The 19,573-nt window shown below is 46.2% G+C and overlaps 1 protein-coding gene across 4 annotated transcripts in view; it reads left to right on the top strand.

Annotated features, from left to right (window-relative positions):
- LOC119179129 (uncharacterized) overlaps positions 1–19,573 on the top strand; it is a 62,660-nt gene that overhangs the window by 19,159 nt on the left and 23,928 nt on the right. For all 4 annotated transcript variants that reach the window (XM_075869514.1, XM_075869517.1, XM_075869515.1 and 1 more), the window contains exons 4-5: positions 4,574–4,717; positions 5,580–5,611. In XM_075869514.1, the coding sequence (XP_075725629.1) occupies positions 4,574–4,717; positions 5,580–5,611 (176 nt within the window). The remainder of the gene's footprint in view (positions 1–4,573; positions 4,718–5,579; positions 5,612–19,573) is intronic.

A 19,573-nucleotide genomic window follows, 5' to 3' on the forward strand; every position in this document is an offset into this window, starting at 1 on the left:
ACAGTCTGATTTACATGCTACGGTCATGGTGCGCTGACGGCTGTTTTGCTAGCTTGATGTACAGCAAAGTTCATAATGGGTGATGTAACTTTATGAATCTAAACGACAAGGCTTAATATGAAATTTATGAGATGCCATGCGTGACATGACTTGCCGGGCACGCTCATGGCGCGGTCACGGTGGTTTCCTTTGCTTGATGTGAAATAAATTTCATATTACGTGACGTGACTGTATCAAGAAAAAAGTGACAAGTGGACATGAGAATACCGTCTCATATCAAGTGCAAGATGTCTAGTATGCCATGTTCACAGCCATTTTACTAGCTTTATATACGCCATACTTGGTATTGCTTCATGTGACTGCATAGCCAACATAAAGTACCAGTGGTAATGTGGAAATCATGACATGTCATGAGCAATATGAACTGCATGCCACACTCACGGCATGCTCGGGGCAGTTTCGCTAGTTTGATATAAACGAAAATTGGCATTAGGGGGCTGGACTGTATGAGGAACCTAACTGACAGGGGCTGACATAAAAATCATGACATGAATGTCATGTACAACTGGGTTCGCATGCGCGTGGATGGTGTGCTCACCACCGTTTTGCTAGCTTGATGTTCTCCAAGATCAAAATTACGTAACGCGACTGTATGAGAAACCTAAATGACAAGTCCCAAACTGTAAATCACAATCTGCTTGGTATGTACAACATAATTTGCTCTTTGCTGGCTGCTCCCCATCACATTGCTTCCCAGAATGCTTGCGACCTGCCGTTTTTTTAATTTGCAAGTGTTTTGCGTAAAAAACTTGGCATGGACTCTTTTAATTAGTCACACCATGCCACTCGTCATCAGCGTCCACACCCCCACTGCGTGTGCTCGGCTCTCTCCCCTCCCTCCCTCTCTACTCCTTCTTTCTTTCCCCCTCTTTCGCTTGACCTCACGCTTTGCTTAACTCAAGTAGATGTGATGGAAGCAACAGATGTCGACAGATGGCAACTGCTCGTGAACGCGATCGTGCTGCGAAAGGGACGGGGTGAGCAAAGCATTTTCCGCAGCCGGCCACTCGTTTCAAACGCGACTTTGAAAACCACAGCTTCGGACACATCTATAAGGTGTGCGACCAACTGCAGTTCGACAACGACCTTTCGCTAGTCGCGAGCATCAAGAACACAGCGAAGCAGGCCAGCGCGTTACGGGCTCTTTGGAGCCTGTTAGGGAACGTCGACTTGAATGGCAGTGGCGTCAACGACAACGCAAACAGCTACAATGATGACGACGATAGACTGTTGGAGCCGTTGAAGTTGTACTTGGTGTGCGCATCGTGTAAGGGATCGTTGGTACGTGGGAACGTACCTTCGATAAACATGACCTACCGTTATCGTCACCTGCCTCGACCTGCACACCTGCCCGAGATGAACGCTACCCGCTGAGCCTCATCCCATACTCAATTACGCAACATTCACGAGATACCCCCACCACTCTGCGACCCATTTAGTCAAGTTTCCTTCATGAGAAGATGCTGGCTTTTTTTCAATAAAGGGACCCTGAAGCGGTTCCGTAATCTCGAACTTCTTGTGAGTTAGGAATCTGCGACTTCTTAGGGCAACCCAACGATTTCTTTTCTACAATTTTACAATAAACAATGATGGTATAAGCAAGCAAAATTTGGCCGAGGGAAAGCCCAATGGTGTGCGCAGAGCACACAGGTTGAGATTGGGAGAGAGAGAGACATGTAGGGTGATGATGTCAGTTGCGGGATAGAGCTGGGCTACCGGGGCCACTCAACCCGTCCTCTATCTTACCCCCGTACTCACAAACGCTCCTCGACTCGACTTTTCACCCTTCACTTGACAGAGTTGCACACTGCGCGGCTGCTCGGCTGAAAATGACGCTGCGCTACTCAACAATAGCAGCAAATTACCACTCATTTGGGTGACTTTCCCTGACTAGAGATGGCGCTCCCATCGGATTTTTCAAGTGAAGATGGAGCGTTGAGTGAAGGGGTGTTCTAGAATACGGGGTTTAGACCTAGTAGGCCGTGATATCCCCGTTCCAGTTACAGCTCCTCATACAGCGCCTTCAAAAAAACTACTTATCAAAGCCAGCCTTGCTCGTGAACGATAGTGACCCTGTATCACAAGTGCTGCTTTTCAATTTTTCACTCGAGCAGGTTTTTTTCTATAAAAATTCAGAATCATCTATGCATTGAATAATAACTCTCATACGATGATCCAGACAACATTTCATCACTGCCGAATGCCACCACATGAAACAAAATCTTCGTCGAACCTGTAGGCGCAGCACTACTTTGTCTAAATAAAGTCTTTTTTTCGATTTCAATTATAAATGTATAAAAGATTCGATAGCAGTAAACAGTTTCGAATGCGCGTATTGTAAGTGACAGTAATGCTGGCAGCTGAAGTGTTCACGTGCCTAGATTTCTTGTTCAGAGGCTCGGCTTGTGCAAAACTGTTCTTCTGCTTACAATCTACACTGTGTTGAATGGAGATTGTTATGACAGTGTAGTGCAGAGATTGATGTATCCAGACGTGCTACATATCGGTACACTGAAGTGATGGTGATGTATTTTTATCGCATTGCACAGGAAATATACAATGAGCAAATGCAAAATAATAATCTGGCGTGAATGTTGAGGTACGTCTTGTTCTTTAATGTGTCCTCCTTCCTCCCTTTTTGGAGACCGTGCCTACATGAACACCTGTAGTGAAAACACGTGTACACAGATATCAGTACTCAGCATCGAAGTCAGGTGCTCTACGCGACAGTCACATGCTTCAAACGCAGCTAATATACCACTTGCATATTAACACTTCATCACAGTAGACAGGTCAAAATTTCGATAAATGCATCGGATAATAAAAGAACTGAATTATGTTAGCCACCAATTCATCGCAAGCTTTCAGCACAGTTCCTGGTCGTAGTCACCACTGCGCAAAGTGCGACACTCTTGTGGCTTTTCTTTCTCCTGTTTCTTGCGATAGTACACTGACTCATCGCATGCTTCTTGCCTGCGGCGAAGGGCGATATTGACTTAACCAACAAAGCTACCCTCTGAGCTGTGAAATAGATGAGCAGCTTATGTTTCCGCACGATTCCCGCGTACAACACGTCTATGCTAATATGCTGCTAAAAGCGAAGGCCGACGCTGCTCGTCCTTATGAAATTTATAATATACATTCGAACGAACCATTTCTATCAGTTTAATACAGTGAACTTAAGTGTCTTACACGTACCTGTTAATGTTTCCCACGCGGGTGAAGGTAGCTCGTGTGGACTGGCTTTCTTGTGCCGTATCACGGTGCTTGCATTGTTTATGGTAGTCACTCCTACAGTAGCGACTGGCTCGAACATATACGGATGCACAGTATCGTTCACTCCTGGTACGGGCGCGGCGCAGCGGGGCCGCGCTCTTCAGGGTGCCAGCACACATGGTACGGCCGAGCATCCAAGGTACTCCGTGCAGGCGCACGTGCATTGTGTGAGCTCGTGTGAAACGCTTGTGCGCCATGCTGGTTTTAGGTGAAGCACACCTATCTATCAGCATGCCTGTAGGGAATGAATGCGCCGCAACAGCGTTGCAGGAACGCACAGTTCACTTACTGCATTTTTTGTGCAGTTTTCCGCGAAGTGTGTAAGAGGTTCTTGCTCTCGGTGCCACAGCCCTTGTTGATGATTGTACCTTTGAAAACTGTTCGGTTTTATTTTGGTTTTTAGAAATGAAGACGGTTAAACAGGTTTGCATATAAGAGATGCTGTAAAAGATGGCTTCGGATAATTTTGAGAAATATTGTTCTCTATAGCATAAGCTGGCACGAGCCTACTTGACTCCCATGTACCTAAAGGTTAGGCGAAACTGGCTACCTGCCTGTCTGTTCATCTGCGCCTACTGAATAAGTCATCGATCAAGATTATCACGTACGAGCTAGAAGGAAAAAACCTCGGTTTTAGGAGCTTTGAGCCTCAAACGGGCACTTTAAACACATAGCAAACGTACGATACATCGTAAGAGCAGTATAATGATGACTCTGACTGAGGTATACAAACTACGAGTGACTTGAGAACCATGGGTGGCTATGTTGGATTGACGTGTTGAGCTCTGCTGAATAGGAGATCGTACTGGCGCCCTAGGTTTGTGTTCTGGGCGAACAACGTTCATTAGTATGCTCCTTAGCTACTCATGTACAGTGGGCCACGAAATAATACAAACCATGGAAGCACGTGGCAAAGTTCTTCTCTTTGCCGTGTAGTGACGAGCCGTTGGCTGCGCAGAGCATCAGTGAAGTGATTGCGGGGCCATAGCATTGTGACCTACACAAGGAAGCAAGTCAGTAGAGGATGCACGCGGCGACTAAGTTGCACCCTCGTGGGACCCACATTGTTTTGTGATCGACTGTACACACGCCCACGCTTGTTGTAGAAATATAGCGCCCGAAGTAAAACTGGATTCATCAAGATCATTAGTGACACAGACTCAGTAATGACTGTGATGTCTCGAAATTCCCGTACTTCAATTACTTTGGTTAACAGGTTTTTTTTGGTCTGTCCTAGCTACTGCAGCAGAAGAGGCCAATCGCCGTGACCCATGGCTTCTACTCGGAGTTCGATTACCCCATTTGTGTGCGTTCTCGTTTCGAAACGTTCGCACTTTCTGGGTTCATCCATAAATTAAGCTATTTCGAACAATATCCAAAGGTGAGTGTTTGTTTAAATACCATGGTTATTTTCCGCTCTTAGATATAATTCACTATTTTGCTCGCCAGAACTTTTATTTGGCTTTCGCTATATCGCAATACAGAATAATACCAAAGGCTGAATTGTCAAGGCGTCCATCCGACATTGCAGATTTAGGAGGAATGACAGCAGTTATCTCAAATGAAATAATTGTCTCTTTCCAGTAATTCAAACTTTGTTATTATATTCAGAAATACTGCACTTTCAACATATAGTCACCTAATGATGTCTTCCACCACAGCAAAACTAGCTATGATGGCAGTGAGCAAATATTTGATTCTCTTTTTTTTGCCGATATCCGAACACACTTCTTTCAACACCCTCTATGACAAATGCTCAGCGCGTAAAATGGAAAAGACAATGACCAAGCGTAGTACCAAGTGTTTACACTTTGTTTACGCATTGCCCTTTGTTGTTTTGCTGGCAATTATTCATGTGGCAGTGTTTTTGGGCCTTAAACCCAAATAAATATTATCGATATATTGTTAGCATGCTGCAATGAAACTAATGACCGAAGAAGCAGCAATCATTTGCGCTGTGTGAGCGGACATTTGATACGCACGCAATTTGCATCAATTCCATTTTTCTTACATAATCTCGGTATCAATATTTGAAGTAAGTGATTACCACGCAGTTTGTAGGTCCGAAATCTAGTTTAACTGCATGATAAGCCAGAGAGAATTATCATGTAGTTTCTGATTTTTCTCACAAGATTACAGCAACTACATGCCCAGTTAGGCTGCTTTATGTGATCATGCGTAAGATCGAAGCGGAAATGTTATTCTGCCTGCTCAGAGTATTCTTGTTCTGGATTGATTTTCAGGGGTCGAAAAGCCGAGGCCAGCGGCATTCGTTGTGAGTGTCAGAATTTATTTGTGATATTGTACAATAATCAGAATCTTATGTAAAAGGTTTTTTGTCACGTGGTTTTCACATTGTAGCAAGCGAGCAAAAAACACCACATCATTAGTGATGTCGTGCCCAGAATCGTCGCGCACGCTCAGTGCAACGATTGTCTTCCGCCCAATCATCGGCCGTTGGCAATCCAGTCAGCGGTGAGGTGGTATGGTATTCTTACACGTGTTATCAGAGATAGCATTGTTGTCGTTGGTGGCGGTGTCACTTGTGTGCAAGGTAGTGTCGTTCTCGTCCTGCGTGCAACGTTTAAGAAAAGATTGTTTTATTAAATTACAGTATCTGGCTAGATATTCAGGCTCTGCGTAAGCAAGGGAGTGGTTACGCGTTAAGCAGGAGGTTACGCGCAAAAGCTATATATGTTGCCACTTGCCCACTAGGTACGGTGAGCGCGAACCATGGCTGCCCACTAGAATGGAAGAAGATGTTTAGGGGCAGGGCGCGCTCTGGCCAGTTGTTGTTATTGAGGTCGTCATCTTGCTAGTTTTCTGTGCGTCTCCCTGCCAGCTCAGTTCTTCAGAGTAGAAGATCTTTCGTAGCATGTGACAACTGGTGAAGGTGCTGGGTCCCCCAGCCAATGTTCCAAACACCCCTAGGTAGCCTTGTGCTGTTAGTGACAACACCTGCTCACCGCGCAAGCCGAAGACTCCGAGGGCTACCTTCTGAGCTTCGACTTCTGCCTGAGATGACGTCAGTGACATCTCCGAACGCTTTGAAAGGCACGGCAGCCTCCAATGCTCTGGAAGTCGTGCAGCCGCGCCTCCTACGCTGCGGAAGTTACTTGCGCCGAAGGTGTTAGGCGGTTTCGTCTTGGAGGATGTTCGAACGGGTCTCAGAACGGGTCTCATATTATAAAGGTTAGACCGACTTCGAAAAGTTGAGAAACGTGTATTTCTGGCTGGAGGATGGCGCTCGTACTTGGTGCGAAAACCGTGAGCCCTTTTTCTCGTTGAGCGGCTTTTGCCGTCAGTTGCTGGCAAGCTGGGCGAATCCCAATCACCGTGAACGAGCCGAGCGAGCGATTCAGTCACGCATACAAATGCCGAACGAGAGCGTCATGATGTTGCATGAACGGGCACCGGCCCGTTTGCCCGACATATATCTTGCCTTGTGACAACGGGAGCAAATAAGCGACGGCTGTCACACATGCTACGAATGGCCTTCTATGTTTGATTATGCAGCAGCTCCTTCGTGCGGACTGTCCATTCAGCCGTTTGCAGAGCGCTAAAAGCTTTTCTGGGGCAGAAAAAACAACCTTCACATCTACGTTATAACCTATCTTTTTTCAAATTGTGAGAAATCCTACGTAAATCGAGAATCACAACCACGTGTTTTGAGCTACTAGCCATGAAGTTCACTGGTGCTTCTCGTCCCTGTTTAATTTTGCTAAGCAACTTTTCCGCCACCGAAACCAGCACATGGTTGGAGAAACCATCGCTGATTAGACGAGAAGCCTGCTCAGCGAATCTGCTGATTAACGATTGGCTGCAAGACTTTAGGAGGGCATTTCTTAAAGAATGATTAGCAATTCCTCTCTTTTTGACTTTTGAATGAGCGACAAGTACGATAGAAAAGGTTTGCTTCCTCTAGGTTCATATTTCAAGCAAAGGTGATCACTTGAGATGTTTAATCTTGGATATAAAAACCTTCACAAAGCATTCTACGGAAGCCCATGCGTCATAATACGAGGTTTCATGCACTCATCGAAGAGGCGTAATATGTTTGAAACGTCAGCTTCGAAGCCCCAATCGTCACAGTGTAAAAGCACAGGAAAATAGTCAACAAAACGAAACACCTTTACGACAGCCGTTTCGTCGAGGCGGCTAGCCAAGAGTCGGTCATGGTGAGCGAGAAAATTGTCATGTAAACAGGTACTATGCTGAACCAATGCACACTCCACTTTTTTGAATAAAAGTACCTTCGTTCCATGATACGAACGTTGTCTTTAGGCAAAAGCTAACGAGCGGCTGCTGACCCGCAGGTCGCGGGATCGTATCTGTTATACCCGCAGCATAATGGAACGCAACTAATTGAAGTTGTCAATGCAGTCTTCAACGCACTGTGGTAGCGTGTCATGTGGTAAAAGAGAAGTAAAGGTCCTTGACGTCAACGGAGCCGGCACATAAGCCATTGTTGTTACGCGAGAGAAATGCAGTGATGTCAGTCTTTCAGGGTCGTCGATGGTCAGCAAGTTTAGCTTATCTTGCAAAAACGAGGCCACTTCCTTCTGTCACGTCCCATTTTCCGAAACAATGACTTGAAGTGGCGAGTCTACTTTGTGAGTTTTGACCGTAAAGAATAAATCTAACCTAAGCTTCTTGTGTTTGCGAAAATATCTTGCAAGCTTACTTATTTTCAGTGCATTGTACAAGTTCTTGGCTTCAGTTTTTACTTTTGTCAGCGTTCAGTCGCTTCGGCATTGGAACACGGAACTTTTAGTATTGCTGGCTTTTGAGCGCAGCACTGCAATCGGCAACCCAGCAAAACCGCCATACTTATCAGCGGTCAACAAAGCTAGTGAATTATTTTTCAATAACGTGACAACACGGTGAAAAGGCAAGTTATGGCTCTCTGGTGCCGACTGCGACAGAACCTCACTGCCTTCAGCTACACATCTATCTGTTTCCGCCTCGGGAGCCCGTTTGGCTACCTGCCTTACAAGAGTCAGCATTTCCGCAGGTGCCAGCTGAGGTTGTGTGGTGAACTTGGGACCGAAGCTTAAAACACGCTGTACACAGTCCGGGATGGGCACCTCACACACAGTTTGAATTGCGGTGCTCGATGAGGTTTTATTCCTGGGAGTGAAGGCCCGAAGGTGCGCCAGCGTATGTTGCGAGATGAATTCAGTCGTTCTGCCAGTGGAGACGCAAAACTATAGCCACTTTTTCTTGGCCCATCGAGGGCTGTCGGTACAATTCACTTGAAATAATCGCACGTCCCGAAGCTGGTGCGCTCGACGTTTATATTCTGAACAAAGAATTTTGCAAATTCGAATGCCCTGTACCATTGAAGGGGTGAGGCCTCCAAACAACAGCTTGACTGCAGGTGCTATGAACTTGAAGCGTAAGCATTAAGCAAAAGTGCGCGCTTGGCACTCAGCAATGGCATTGAAGTTGGTGAGGTGACACGGATCAGAAGGAAAACATGAGAAAGAGCCCGACGTACTAGAATTGTTACTTGATAAGACAGATGCTTGGACTAGCTGATGATTCGGAATCAACACATTTGCACAGCGCATGACTACGAGTAGTTACGACGTAACTACTCGTTGTCTTGTGCTGAGCAAATACGTTGATTCCCAATCACCAACTAGCCCAAGCATCTGTCTTATTAAGCTATCAAAAACCTTGAGAAACGAAACTCTTCCATAGCTCAATGTATTGCCACATTGAATATGCAGCACGAAGAGAACAACAAAGAACACGCGCAGCGAGTGAAGAAGACGAGGTTCTCTTCTGATAAGTTTACCAGTAGTCTAATACAATTAAAGTTAGTTCCCTGGATTCGACTGCTGCTGTTTCTGCATTGTGACACTGGTGGAGGCGCTGGGTACATGATCGGGACGCCTGACAACAGCCCCGCATCTGGTCAAGAAAGACTTCTGCGCATCGACACCCCCGTTCACCGCAGCAGCCGGCGCCTGTTAGGCCTCAGCCCGGAGTTTGGTCCATTGCCGGAAAGCGTGACTGTGCCAGAAAGCATGACGGCGCCTGGAAGCACTGGCCCCAACATGTCCAGCCCAAGCACAACACAGGTGACTGTTTTGAACCCTCGACTTCCGGTTGACTTCCACGGAAACGCATATGACGATGCACATGACTGGCTCGAGGAATTCGAGCACACAGCGAATGTTAACGGTTGGAACAACACACAGAAATTGGGCTACGTTTATTTTCCGCTTCAAGACGGAGCTCGAACATGATTCACGAATCGCGTGTGGTTGTCTTGGGACGAGTTCCGGCAGAAGTTTCTCGACACGTTCACGAGCACTGAAAGACGAGAAATTGCACAGCGTCTCCTCGAGTCAAGGATTCAGAAACCAAATGAATCCGTTACGATGTTTGTTGAGGACATGGCGCGGCTATTTCGTCGAGCAGATCCTAATATGCCCGAAGCCAAAAAGGTTAGCCACCTCATGCGGGGCGTTAAGGAGCAGCTGTTCGCTGGCCTCGTACGAAACCCGCCTACAAGTGTGGATGAATTCTCCAAGGAGGCGACATCTCTCGAACACGCACTGCATCTACGTTATCGCCAGTATGACCGCCCAACCCACAGTGCACCGATCAGCGTGGCAGCCTCTACCACAGCAACAACACCCGACGAAGGTTCTTTGCGCCAACTAATACGAGAAATCGTACAAGAAGAGGTCAAAAAACTCGTCGCCAAACCGAATGACTGCGCGATCGCCTCAGTAACGGAAGTTGTAAGCCAGGAGATCAGGCAAGCACTCTCACTTCCTGAGCCGAACACGAGCACTCCCAGGGCAAGCTATGCAGATGTAGTCCGCCGACAGCCAGCGAACGTACCGACACCACATCAGTACCACCAGCAACATCCGCCGACAGCGCCTTGGTACTACAGAGAAACTTCGATGCCGAGGCGGCCACCACTTCGCAAAACTGACATCTGGCGTACCCCTGATCATAGGCCCCTGTGCTTTCACTGTGGGGAAGCAGGCCACATCGTTCGGTATTGCCCGTATCATGCCGCAGGGTACCAAGGATTTCCTTCTACGGTTCCTCGGCGCCATTTCAATGGAACATCTGACGTCGACACGAGTGTCATGACCCCGCGGGATGTTCCTCCTGGGTTTCGGTCACGCTCACCCTCTCCTGGGCGTTATTCTCCATCCTCTAGACGGAGCACCACTGACATGCCAAGAGGGAGATCTCCTAGTCCACGCCGGGGAAACTAAAAGCAGCGACCTCAGGGGTGAAGGTTGCGAATCGTCGAAGTGCTGAAAATCCCCCATTACTGCCGAGCGAAGAGAGACACATTTTCAATGAATCGACGAAAGATGGGGTTGTTACTGCCGAAGTTGCAATTACGATTGACGGACGTGACGTCATGGCATTGCTCGACACTGGCGCGGACTTCTCAATAATGAGTGAGAGTCTGGCAGACACGCTCAGGAAGGTTAGAATGGAATGAACAGGACCGCAAATTAGAGGAGTTGGAGGGCAGCTACTCACACCTACCGGAAAGTGCACCGCAAGAATGAAGATAGGGGATGCATCTTTCGTTGCAACTTTTGTAATCCTTTCTGAGTGTTGCAAACAGGCAATCTTGGGGATGGATTTCTTGCGTGAATAGGGTGCCATCATCAATATTCCGGACGGTGTACTGACCTTTTCAGCGGATCAAAGCGCAGTGCTACACCGAAAATCCCTGCGAGTCAATGACGATGTGACCGTACTTCCGTTATCGTGCCGCCTTGTTTCAGTCACGTGCAGTGAGCAGAATACTGGAGAAGGAATCGCTGAACAAGTATTGACGCTTCTACTCTCTCGCGGTGTTGCAATTGCCAGAAGTATCGTCAACGTTGTGTGCGGTGAAGCAGAGGTTCTGTTAACGAATTTTACAAACGAGCGACGACACATTACACAAGGCACTACAGTTGCCTACTTCGACAAGATCACTGAAATCCGCAAGTGTTGTATAGTACAACAGGACGAGCCGCAAGCCACGTCAGCCCCACCACCTATTGACGTAAGCTCGGATTTGTCCCCAGCGCAGAGACAGCGTCTAGTAGATCTTCTTCACCAGTTCAAAGACTGTTTTTCATCGACCTCGAGGGTCAGTCAAACGCCACTGACGAAGCATCAGATAATAACGGAGGAGACGGCAAGGCCAATACGACAGAACCCATACCGCGTAGCACCGAAAGAGCGTGAAGCAATTCAGGAACAAGTGAAGAAAATGCTCGATTATGACGTCATCCAGCCGTCAAGAAGTCCTTGGGCATCGCCGGTAGTGCTGGTTAAAAATAAAGACGGAAGCTTGCGATTTTGTGTCGACTACCGCCAGCTGAACCGTGTGACAAAGAAAGACGTGTACCAATTACCGTGCATCGATGATTCACTCGACAGGCTGAGGTATGCACGCTACTTTTCGTCAATGAACCTCAAAAGTGGGTATTGGCAAATTGAGGTCGACGAGCGAGATAGAGAAAAAACGGCTTTTGTAACGCCTGACGGGCTTTGTGAATTTAAAGTCTTGCCATTCGGATTGTGCTCAGCCCCCGCAACATTTCAGAGACTGATGGATACCGTTCTGTCAGGCCTTAAGTGGCAGCCATGTCTGGTCTATCTGGACGACGTCATTGTTTTTTTCAAAAACATTTGAGGAGCACCTGAGCAGGCTGCTATCGGTATTCAAGGCAATAAGGTCTGCCGGCCTGACACTGAAACCCGAGAAGTGTCATTTCGGTTTCAAGGCGCTTCAATTTTTAGGCCATGTGGTGAGCCATGAAGGTGTTCGACCTGATCCCGATAAGATTGCGGCCGTCAGAAAATTTCCGGTACCAAAAGACAAGAAAGCAGTCAGGCGTTTCCTTGGCCTATGCGCATACTACCGAAGGTTTATTGCCAATTTCTCCCACATAGCCTCGCCATTAACACGACTCACAAGAGAAGACGTTTCGTTCACATGGGGCGACGATCAACAGGTGGCATTTGACGATCTCCGACAACGCCTGCAGACTCCGCCTGTGCTTGCTCACTTTGATGAGGATGCTCCTACCATGGTCCATACAGATGCCAGCAACGTGGGTTTAGGCGCTGTACTCGTCCAGTGGCAAGACTCAGCCGAGCGTGTGATCGCATATGCTAGTAGGACGCTTTCCCGCGCCGAGTCCAACTACTCCACAACGGAAAAAGAGTGTCTTGCTGTCGTATGGGAGGTTATGAAGTTTCGTCCGTACCTCTATGGTCGTTCCTTCCACGTAGTCAGCGACCATCATTCCCTCTGCTGGCTGACCAACTTGAAAGACCCGTCTGGTCGGCTCGCACGGTGGAGCTTACGCCTCCAAGAGTTTGATATGACGGTCGTGTATAAGTCCGGACGGCAGCACGCCGACGCCGATTGCTTATCAAGGTCACCGATAAAGCACGACGATGTCACAGAAGATGACAGCATGGCGTTTGTAGGAGTCGTTGACACCACTACGATTTTGTGCAAGCAGAAAGAAGACAGTGAGTTGCTTCCTCTTATTGAATTTTTGAATGGCCGGACAACAACCGTCCCTAGAAGATTTGCAAGGAGCCTGCCGGCATTCCGCTTACGTAGTGGTGTTCTCTATAAGAAGAAATTTTCTCCCAGAGGAAGCACCCACCTACTTGTCGTTCCGACGTCACTTCGTGAGGAGATACTTTGTGCTTGCCACGATGAGCCTACGTCTGGTCATCTCGGATACACACGCACATTGGCCAGAATCCAACAGAAATACTACTGGCCAAGACTTCCAGCTATTGTGAAGCATTACGTGCGCACGTGCCTCAATTGCCAATGACGAAAATCGCCACCGTTAAAACCAGTTGGGCTATTACAACCAATTCAAGTGCCCACGGTACCTTTTGCCCAAATTGGAATGGATCTCCTTGGACCATATCCGACTTCCCATGCTGGCAACAAGTGGGTAATAGTCGCCCCTGATTATCTTACGCGCTACGCCGAAACAAAGGCTTTGTCAAGTGGCACCGCCGTTGAAACCGCACGATTCTTCGTAGAAAATATCGTCCTGAGGCACGGTGCTCCAGCAATCATAATAACGGATCGAGGTGCCGCTTTCACGGCCGCGCTCCTGAAGACAGTGCTTGAGCTCAGTGGAACCGCCCATCGGAAAACCACCTCCTATCATCCACAAACCAACGGCTTAACAGAACGCCTCAACAAGACTATTGCCGACATGTTGAGTATGTACGTTGACGTGGATCACAAGAACTGAAACGACATTCTACCGTACATCACGTTCGCCTATAATACAGCGCAGCAAGAAGCTACACGAAGAACGCCGTTCAGTCTCCTTCATGACCGTGAAGTGACGACGATGCTTGACGCCATGTTACTGCACGACTGCAATGACAGCGATTTGGACGCTGCATCTTTTATCCAACGAGCAGAAGAAGCGAGGCAGCTTGCGCGCGTCCGAATCACCCAGCAGCAAAATTATGAGGCCCAACGTTATAATCTGCGACACCGACATGTCGTCTATCGGGCCGGCGACAAAGTCTGGGTATGGAGTCCTATCCGCCGCCGGGGACTGTCTGAAAAATTGCTGAAGAAGTATTTTGGCCCCTACACAGTTTTACAACGCCTGAGCGACGTTAATTACGTGGTCGTACCTGACAACCCCTCGACAACTCGCCAGCAAAAACCAGAAATCGTGCATGTTGTGCGAATGAAGCCCTACTTTTCGGACTGATTTACATCATACATATACTACACCATCTTTTGTAAAAGAGCATCGGGACGCTGCTCTCTGGAGGGGGGCAAATGCCACATTGAATATGCAGCACGAAGAGAACAACAAAGAACACGCGCAGCGAGTGAAGAAGACGAGGTTCTCTTCTGATCAGTTTACCAGTAGTCTAATACAATTAAAGTTAGTTCCCTGGATTCGACTGCTGCTGTTTCTGCATTGTGACAGTATTACTCGAAGTCTGTCGTAGTTCTGCCTGCGAGATGAGGTTCTGTATAAGAAAAACCCCAACCACCATAAAAGAACCTCTGTTCGAGTCGTGCCATCTGACATGCGTGTTGACATTCTTCTCGCCTGCCGTGACGAGCCTAAATCTAGTCACTTAGGTTCTTCTCGCTCGAGATCGACAAGCGTACTACTGGCCTAAGCTTTCTGCATCTGTTAAGCGATACGTGATAAGCTGCCGGGATTGTCAACGCCACAAACCCCCGCCACTGAAGCCCGCGAGGCTTCTCCAATCATTTGAACCACCTAGAACGTCATTTGGTGAAATAAGAATGAATTTACTGGAGTACTTTTGCTGACATCTGCCGGAAACAAGTCAACCAATATAGTCACAGACTATTTGACAAAGTACGCCGGAAAAAAAAAAGGCACTACAACGCAGTACCACTTCTGATGTTGCCCAATTTTTTATGAATCAAATTATTATTCGACATGGCGCCCAACATGCGTAATCCCAGACAGAGAAAAATCAGTCACGGCCAGCTCATCCATGACGTGTTCAAGCTCCACTACACGAACCATCGCAAGACCACAGCCTATCATCTGAAGACCAACGGCTTTACAAAGCGGCGCAACAAAACCACCGCTGACATGTTGTCCATGTACGTAGATGTGCACCGTAACACCTGGGACCAGGTGCTACTGCACGTCACATTTGCCTACTCTATTGTCGTCCAGAAAACTCCGTACGTGATTCAAGCCTTTCCATCTTGTCTATGTACGTGAGGCCAGACCATGCTGGATGCGATGCTTCCACACAATTGTGACGCTCTGATCATGCCTGACGCTTCGCAGCTTACGCAGTACGCCAAAGAAGCAGACCAGTTAGCACGCCTACATATTACGCACCAGCAGAGTACCGACGCATGCCCCTACAACGCTGGCCATCGACAAGTTGACTACCGTCCAGGCGATCAAGTTTGGGTGTGCACTCCAGTCCGACGCCAGGGATTGTCAAAAAAACTGCTTGGTCGCTACTTTAGACCGTACAAAGTGTTGCGACGGGTGAGGTATGTGAACTACGAGGGCCAATGACGGCGCATTCTCGCAGCGGTGTCGAAGGCAACCCTGGAAATTGTTCACGTAGTGCGACTGAAGCCATACTTCACGCAGTAATGCGACTGCGCATGAACGGTACTGCTCTGTTATTGTGCAGGCACGTATTGTCTGGTGGTTCGCACCGCGTATTTTTGTACTTTAGAGCATCCGAGCGGTGGCTTTTTTTTTCAGAGTGGGAATAAGGCCACTTGCTCACTAGGTACGGCGAGCGCGAGCCATGGCTGCCCGCTAGAATGGAAGAAGACGTTACGGGGCAGCGCGCGCTCTGGGTAGTTGTTGTTTTTGAGTCCGCCATCTTTCCAGTTTTCTGTGCGTCTCCCTGCCGGCTCAGTTCTTCTGAGTAAAAGACTTTTCGTAGCACGTGACGATATATATATATATATATATATATATATATATATATATATATATATGACGTTCGAATTTCAATATAAACCCAATAAAGTGGCTGGGGGATAGCCGTCCTGGTAGCTCAGTGGTAGAGCATCGAACGCGGTATTCGAAGGTCACAGGTCCGGTTCCTGCCCACGGCAAGTTATCTTTTCACCCACTTTTCTTTCTTCATATATGAAATACAATTCGGTCTAATAACTTCCCCTATACTTTCGTTGGTATTATAGTCCATTAGAGCTCATTTTTATTTGCAAAAACCTGAAACATGAGCCCTTGAGTATACACTTTTCTTTTCCTTACTCAATAAAGAGGGTCTCGTACTGGCAGACTTGGTGCCTTTATGTTGTCTACGAGAAAATAATGGTCAGCTGTCGGTTCTAATAAGCTCACACGGCCCCGTGGTGGTCTAATGGCTAAGGTACTGGGCTGCTGACTCGAAGGTTGCGAGATCAAATCCCGGATGCGGCGGCTGCATTTCAGATGGAGGCGGAAATGTTGCAGGCTCGTGTGCTCTGATGTGGGTGGACGCTAAAAACACCAGGTGGTCGAAACTTCCGGAGCCCTCCACTACGGCGTCTCTTATAATCTTGTGGTGGTTTTGGGACGTTAAACCCAACATATCGATCAATTAATCATACGAACATTACATGGAATTTTTTTTCTGTTGGTCCATTCGTCCGATAAATATTGGGCACCTCTGTTGAGCATATCGAGGAATAGTAATAATAATAATATTAATAATAATAATAAAATAACAATTACGGTTAAAAATGAAAATTTTTTAAAAGTGTAAATATTATTAAAACATATAAAAAGAAAAAAAATAAAAACTGATATTTATGCCAGACTAGATTCCTGTCCCAACTCACCGCTGCACGACCTAAGGAACGATAGGTTGCCGATGCTTACATTGATAGCGTGTGTTAGTGTTTGGAATTTGTGGATTAAGTATGACTCCCTTTGTTCCCGCTTACGAGTCCCGCGGGAGCCTGACTGGAGGAGGATGACTCGTATTTTCTCAAATGAGTGCCCTGGCAAGTTCAGATGCTTGGAAGAAGAGACAGATTTGGCAGACTGCATGCGTGGGCTCTGTGGTTATATATATATATATATATATATATATATATATATATATATATATATATATATATATATATATATATATATATATATATATATATATATATATATATATATATATATATATATATATATATATATATATATAAGAAAGAACTTCATTCATGTGCTCGCACTATAATATGAATTTCATACAAAGAGGTGACACTACTCGCTTTCCTAGGTACCATGAAGTTGAATCCCATTTTAACTCGGGAATGGCGCCCTTAGCCCGATTTCCGCGGCAAAAACAATTTGTCACACTCATCGGCTCGCAAAAGTTCGACTGAGAAGCGGTGACGATAGATTCCTTTTGAAGAAAGTTATTTTACGGAAGCAGCAAATGCTTTGAGCGATCTTTAAAAAGTTTGCTTGTTCCTATTCGTAAGTTCATTTACAAGTAACATCAGAATAAAAGCATGAACTATTGATGTAATTTTAAAAGGCCTCTGTTCAGCGCTTACCTCCTCTGCAATACTATATACAGCACAAGACGCAAAGGCGTCGCATAGGCGACCAGCTCCAGAAAAAGCCCACAGAGAAAATTATCACAGAAAAAAGGTTTGGAAAATTTCACTATGCTATAACATCGCCTCGTAACATTTTCATTCTGCCGTAAGAACATAATTGAACGATTACTGTTGTGAAGGAAAACTTCACCTTGCTTTTCGGGTTCTTCAGTGCGCAGCAAGAGTGACCATTATCAAAAGTGTGTTGGGGGGGGGGGGGGGGCTCAGCAACCCCAACTTTTCTTATAGGGGTCTGGAATCCCCCTTCCCCACCCCAGCTGATACGCCTATTAAAGGTACTAAGATGCTCTCTGTTACGTCTTTTCCCTAAATATTCCCAATCTAGGGCCCTGAATACCTACCTCATTTAAACACGTGGTGAATAGCATTGGAGACATCGTGTCTCTCTGCCTTACACCCTTCTTTATTTGGATTCTGTCGCTTTCTTTATGGAGAACCATGGTGGCTGTGGATCCACTGTAGATTTCTTCCAGGATGTTTATGTGCAGTTCATCGATGTCCTCATTGCGTATGCGTAGTGCCTGCATCGCTGCTGATTTCCCGACCGAGTCAAATGTCTTCTCGTAATCTATGAGGGCTGTGTATAGGGGTCGGTTGTATTCGAGGAATTTCTCAATCACCTAAAGTATGGTGTATTGTGGACTATCGTGTCCAATGTAACTTTAATGTAACCCGATTCTATGGCTAATATTTATGATAATAATTAGTAGAGTACAGAAAGTAAGCTGATTGGCCTGTATTTTTACAAGTCCTTAACATCTCTTTTTTTATGAATTTAGATGTTATTGGCAATCTTCTAAGATTATGGTACCCTTCCCGTCAAGAGTGTCTTGGTATATAAGGTGGTCAGTTTTTATAACACAATTTTTCGGTAATCTTTCACCTCGATTGTTTTACAGGGCCTCTTTGCATTTTCTTCTATAGCGTTCATTACTTCCGCTGTCGTTATTGGTAGGATGTCGAATTCCTCTGAGCTATTATTGCTTTGAAGAATCTCATCCTATTTGTTTCGGTTTCTGTACAGCTTTCTTGAACTCACCCGCCACCTCTAATGTCCCATTCATAGTGGTTATGACATTGCCTTCCCTGTCCTTTGATGCATACATAATTTTTTAGTGTGCAGAAGTTTGCCATCGGAGCTTTGAGGCTTCCGCAACAATTACAGCCTGCTCAATTCTCTCCCTGGATAACCTTCTGATGTCAGCTACCTTGCGCCGACCAACCAACTTTGAGAGCTCCACTAGCTCTATTTTTTTCGGTTGCATTTGACGCTTTCATGGTTTGTCGTCTCTTAATGAAATTTTTCGTCTTTGAGAGAGTTTACCAGTGTCCTGCCTAGAGACTGTGTACCTCCGGCTTCCATTGCACGCTCTTTGATGACACTAGTCACATGATGACATTATTTTCCAGCGTGGGAACGCTAACATCGGTTACATCCTTCAGAGCCGCGAATATATTCTGAAGTGAAACTTTAAATACCCTTACTTGCCCTTTCAACGCTAGTTTTTCAGCTAACTTCTAGAGTATCAGTTTTTGTCTTTACTTTTTTTCAACTCTAGGTGACTGCGAGATTTCGTCATTCTATGGTGACTGCACCCGTACTTGCCAACTACTTGTACATTCTGTACAATTGTTGGGTGTGCACACAGAATGAAGTCAATTTAATTTTTAGTTTCGCCATCAGGACTCCGCCATGTTTAATTATGGTTAGCCTGTTTGCTGTAGAAAGAATTTATGATCTGCAAATTGTTACGTTCTGCGAACTCTAATAATGACTTCCCTTTGACATTTCTAGAAACGGGGACATATTCCTTTGCTGCATGATTTCTAGTCTCTTTCTTGCCTGCTCTAGCATTAAAGTCGCTCATCTCTATACTAAACCTTGTCTTCGTTTTTTTATGGCTGACGTTATGATTCACGATACTTGCAACCGTCTTATTGATGCTGCAATATTTCTTCGTGTTTCCTGCGATTTTCTTATTTATAAGAAATTTCACTCCTTATTTCTCTTCTCCGCACTATTCCACGGCAGAATTAGACGGGTTCGTTTTTCAGTACTCTAAAGCATTCCTAACTTCACTAAGGCCTACTACATGA

Source organism: Rhipicephalus microplus, chromosome 7 (genome assembly GCF_043290135.1).
Source record: "Rhipicephalus microplus isolate Deutch F79 chromosome 7, USDA_Rmic, whole genome shotgun sequence".
Lineage (NCBI taxonomy): Eukaryota > Metazoa > Arthropoda > Arachnida > Ixodida > Ixodidae > Rhipicephalus > Rhipicephalus microplus.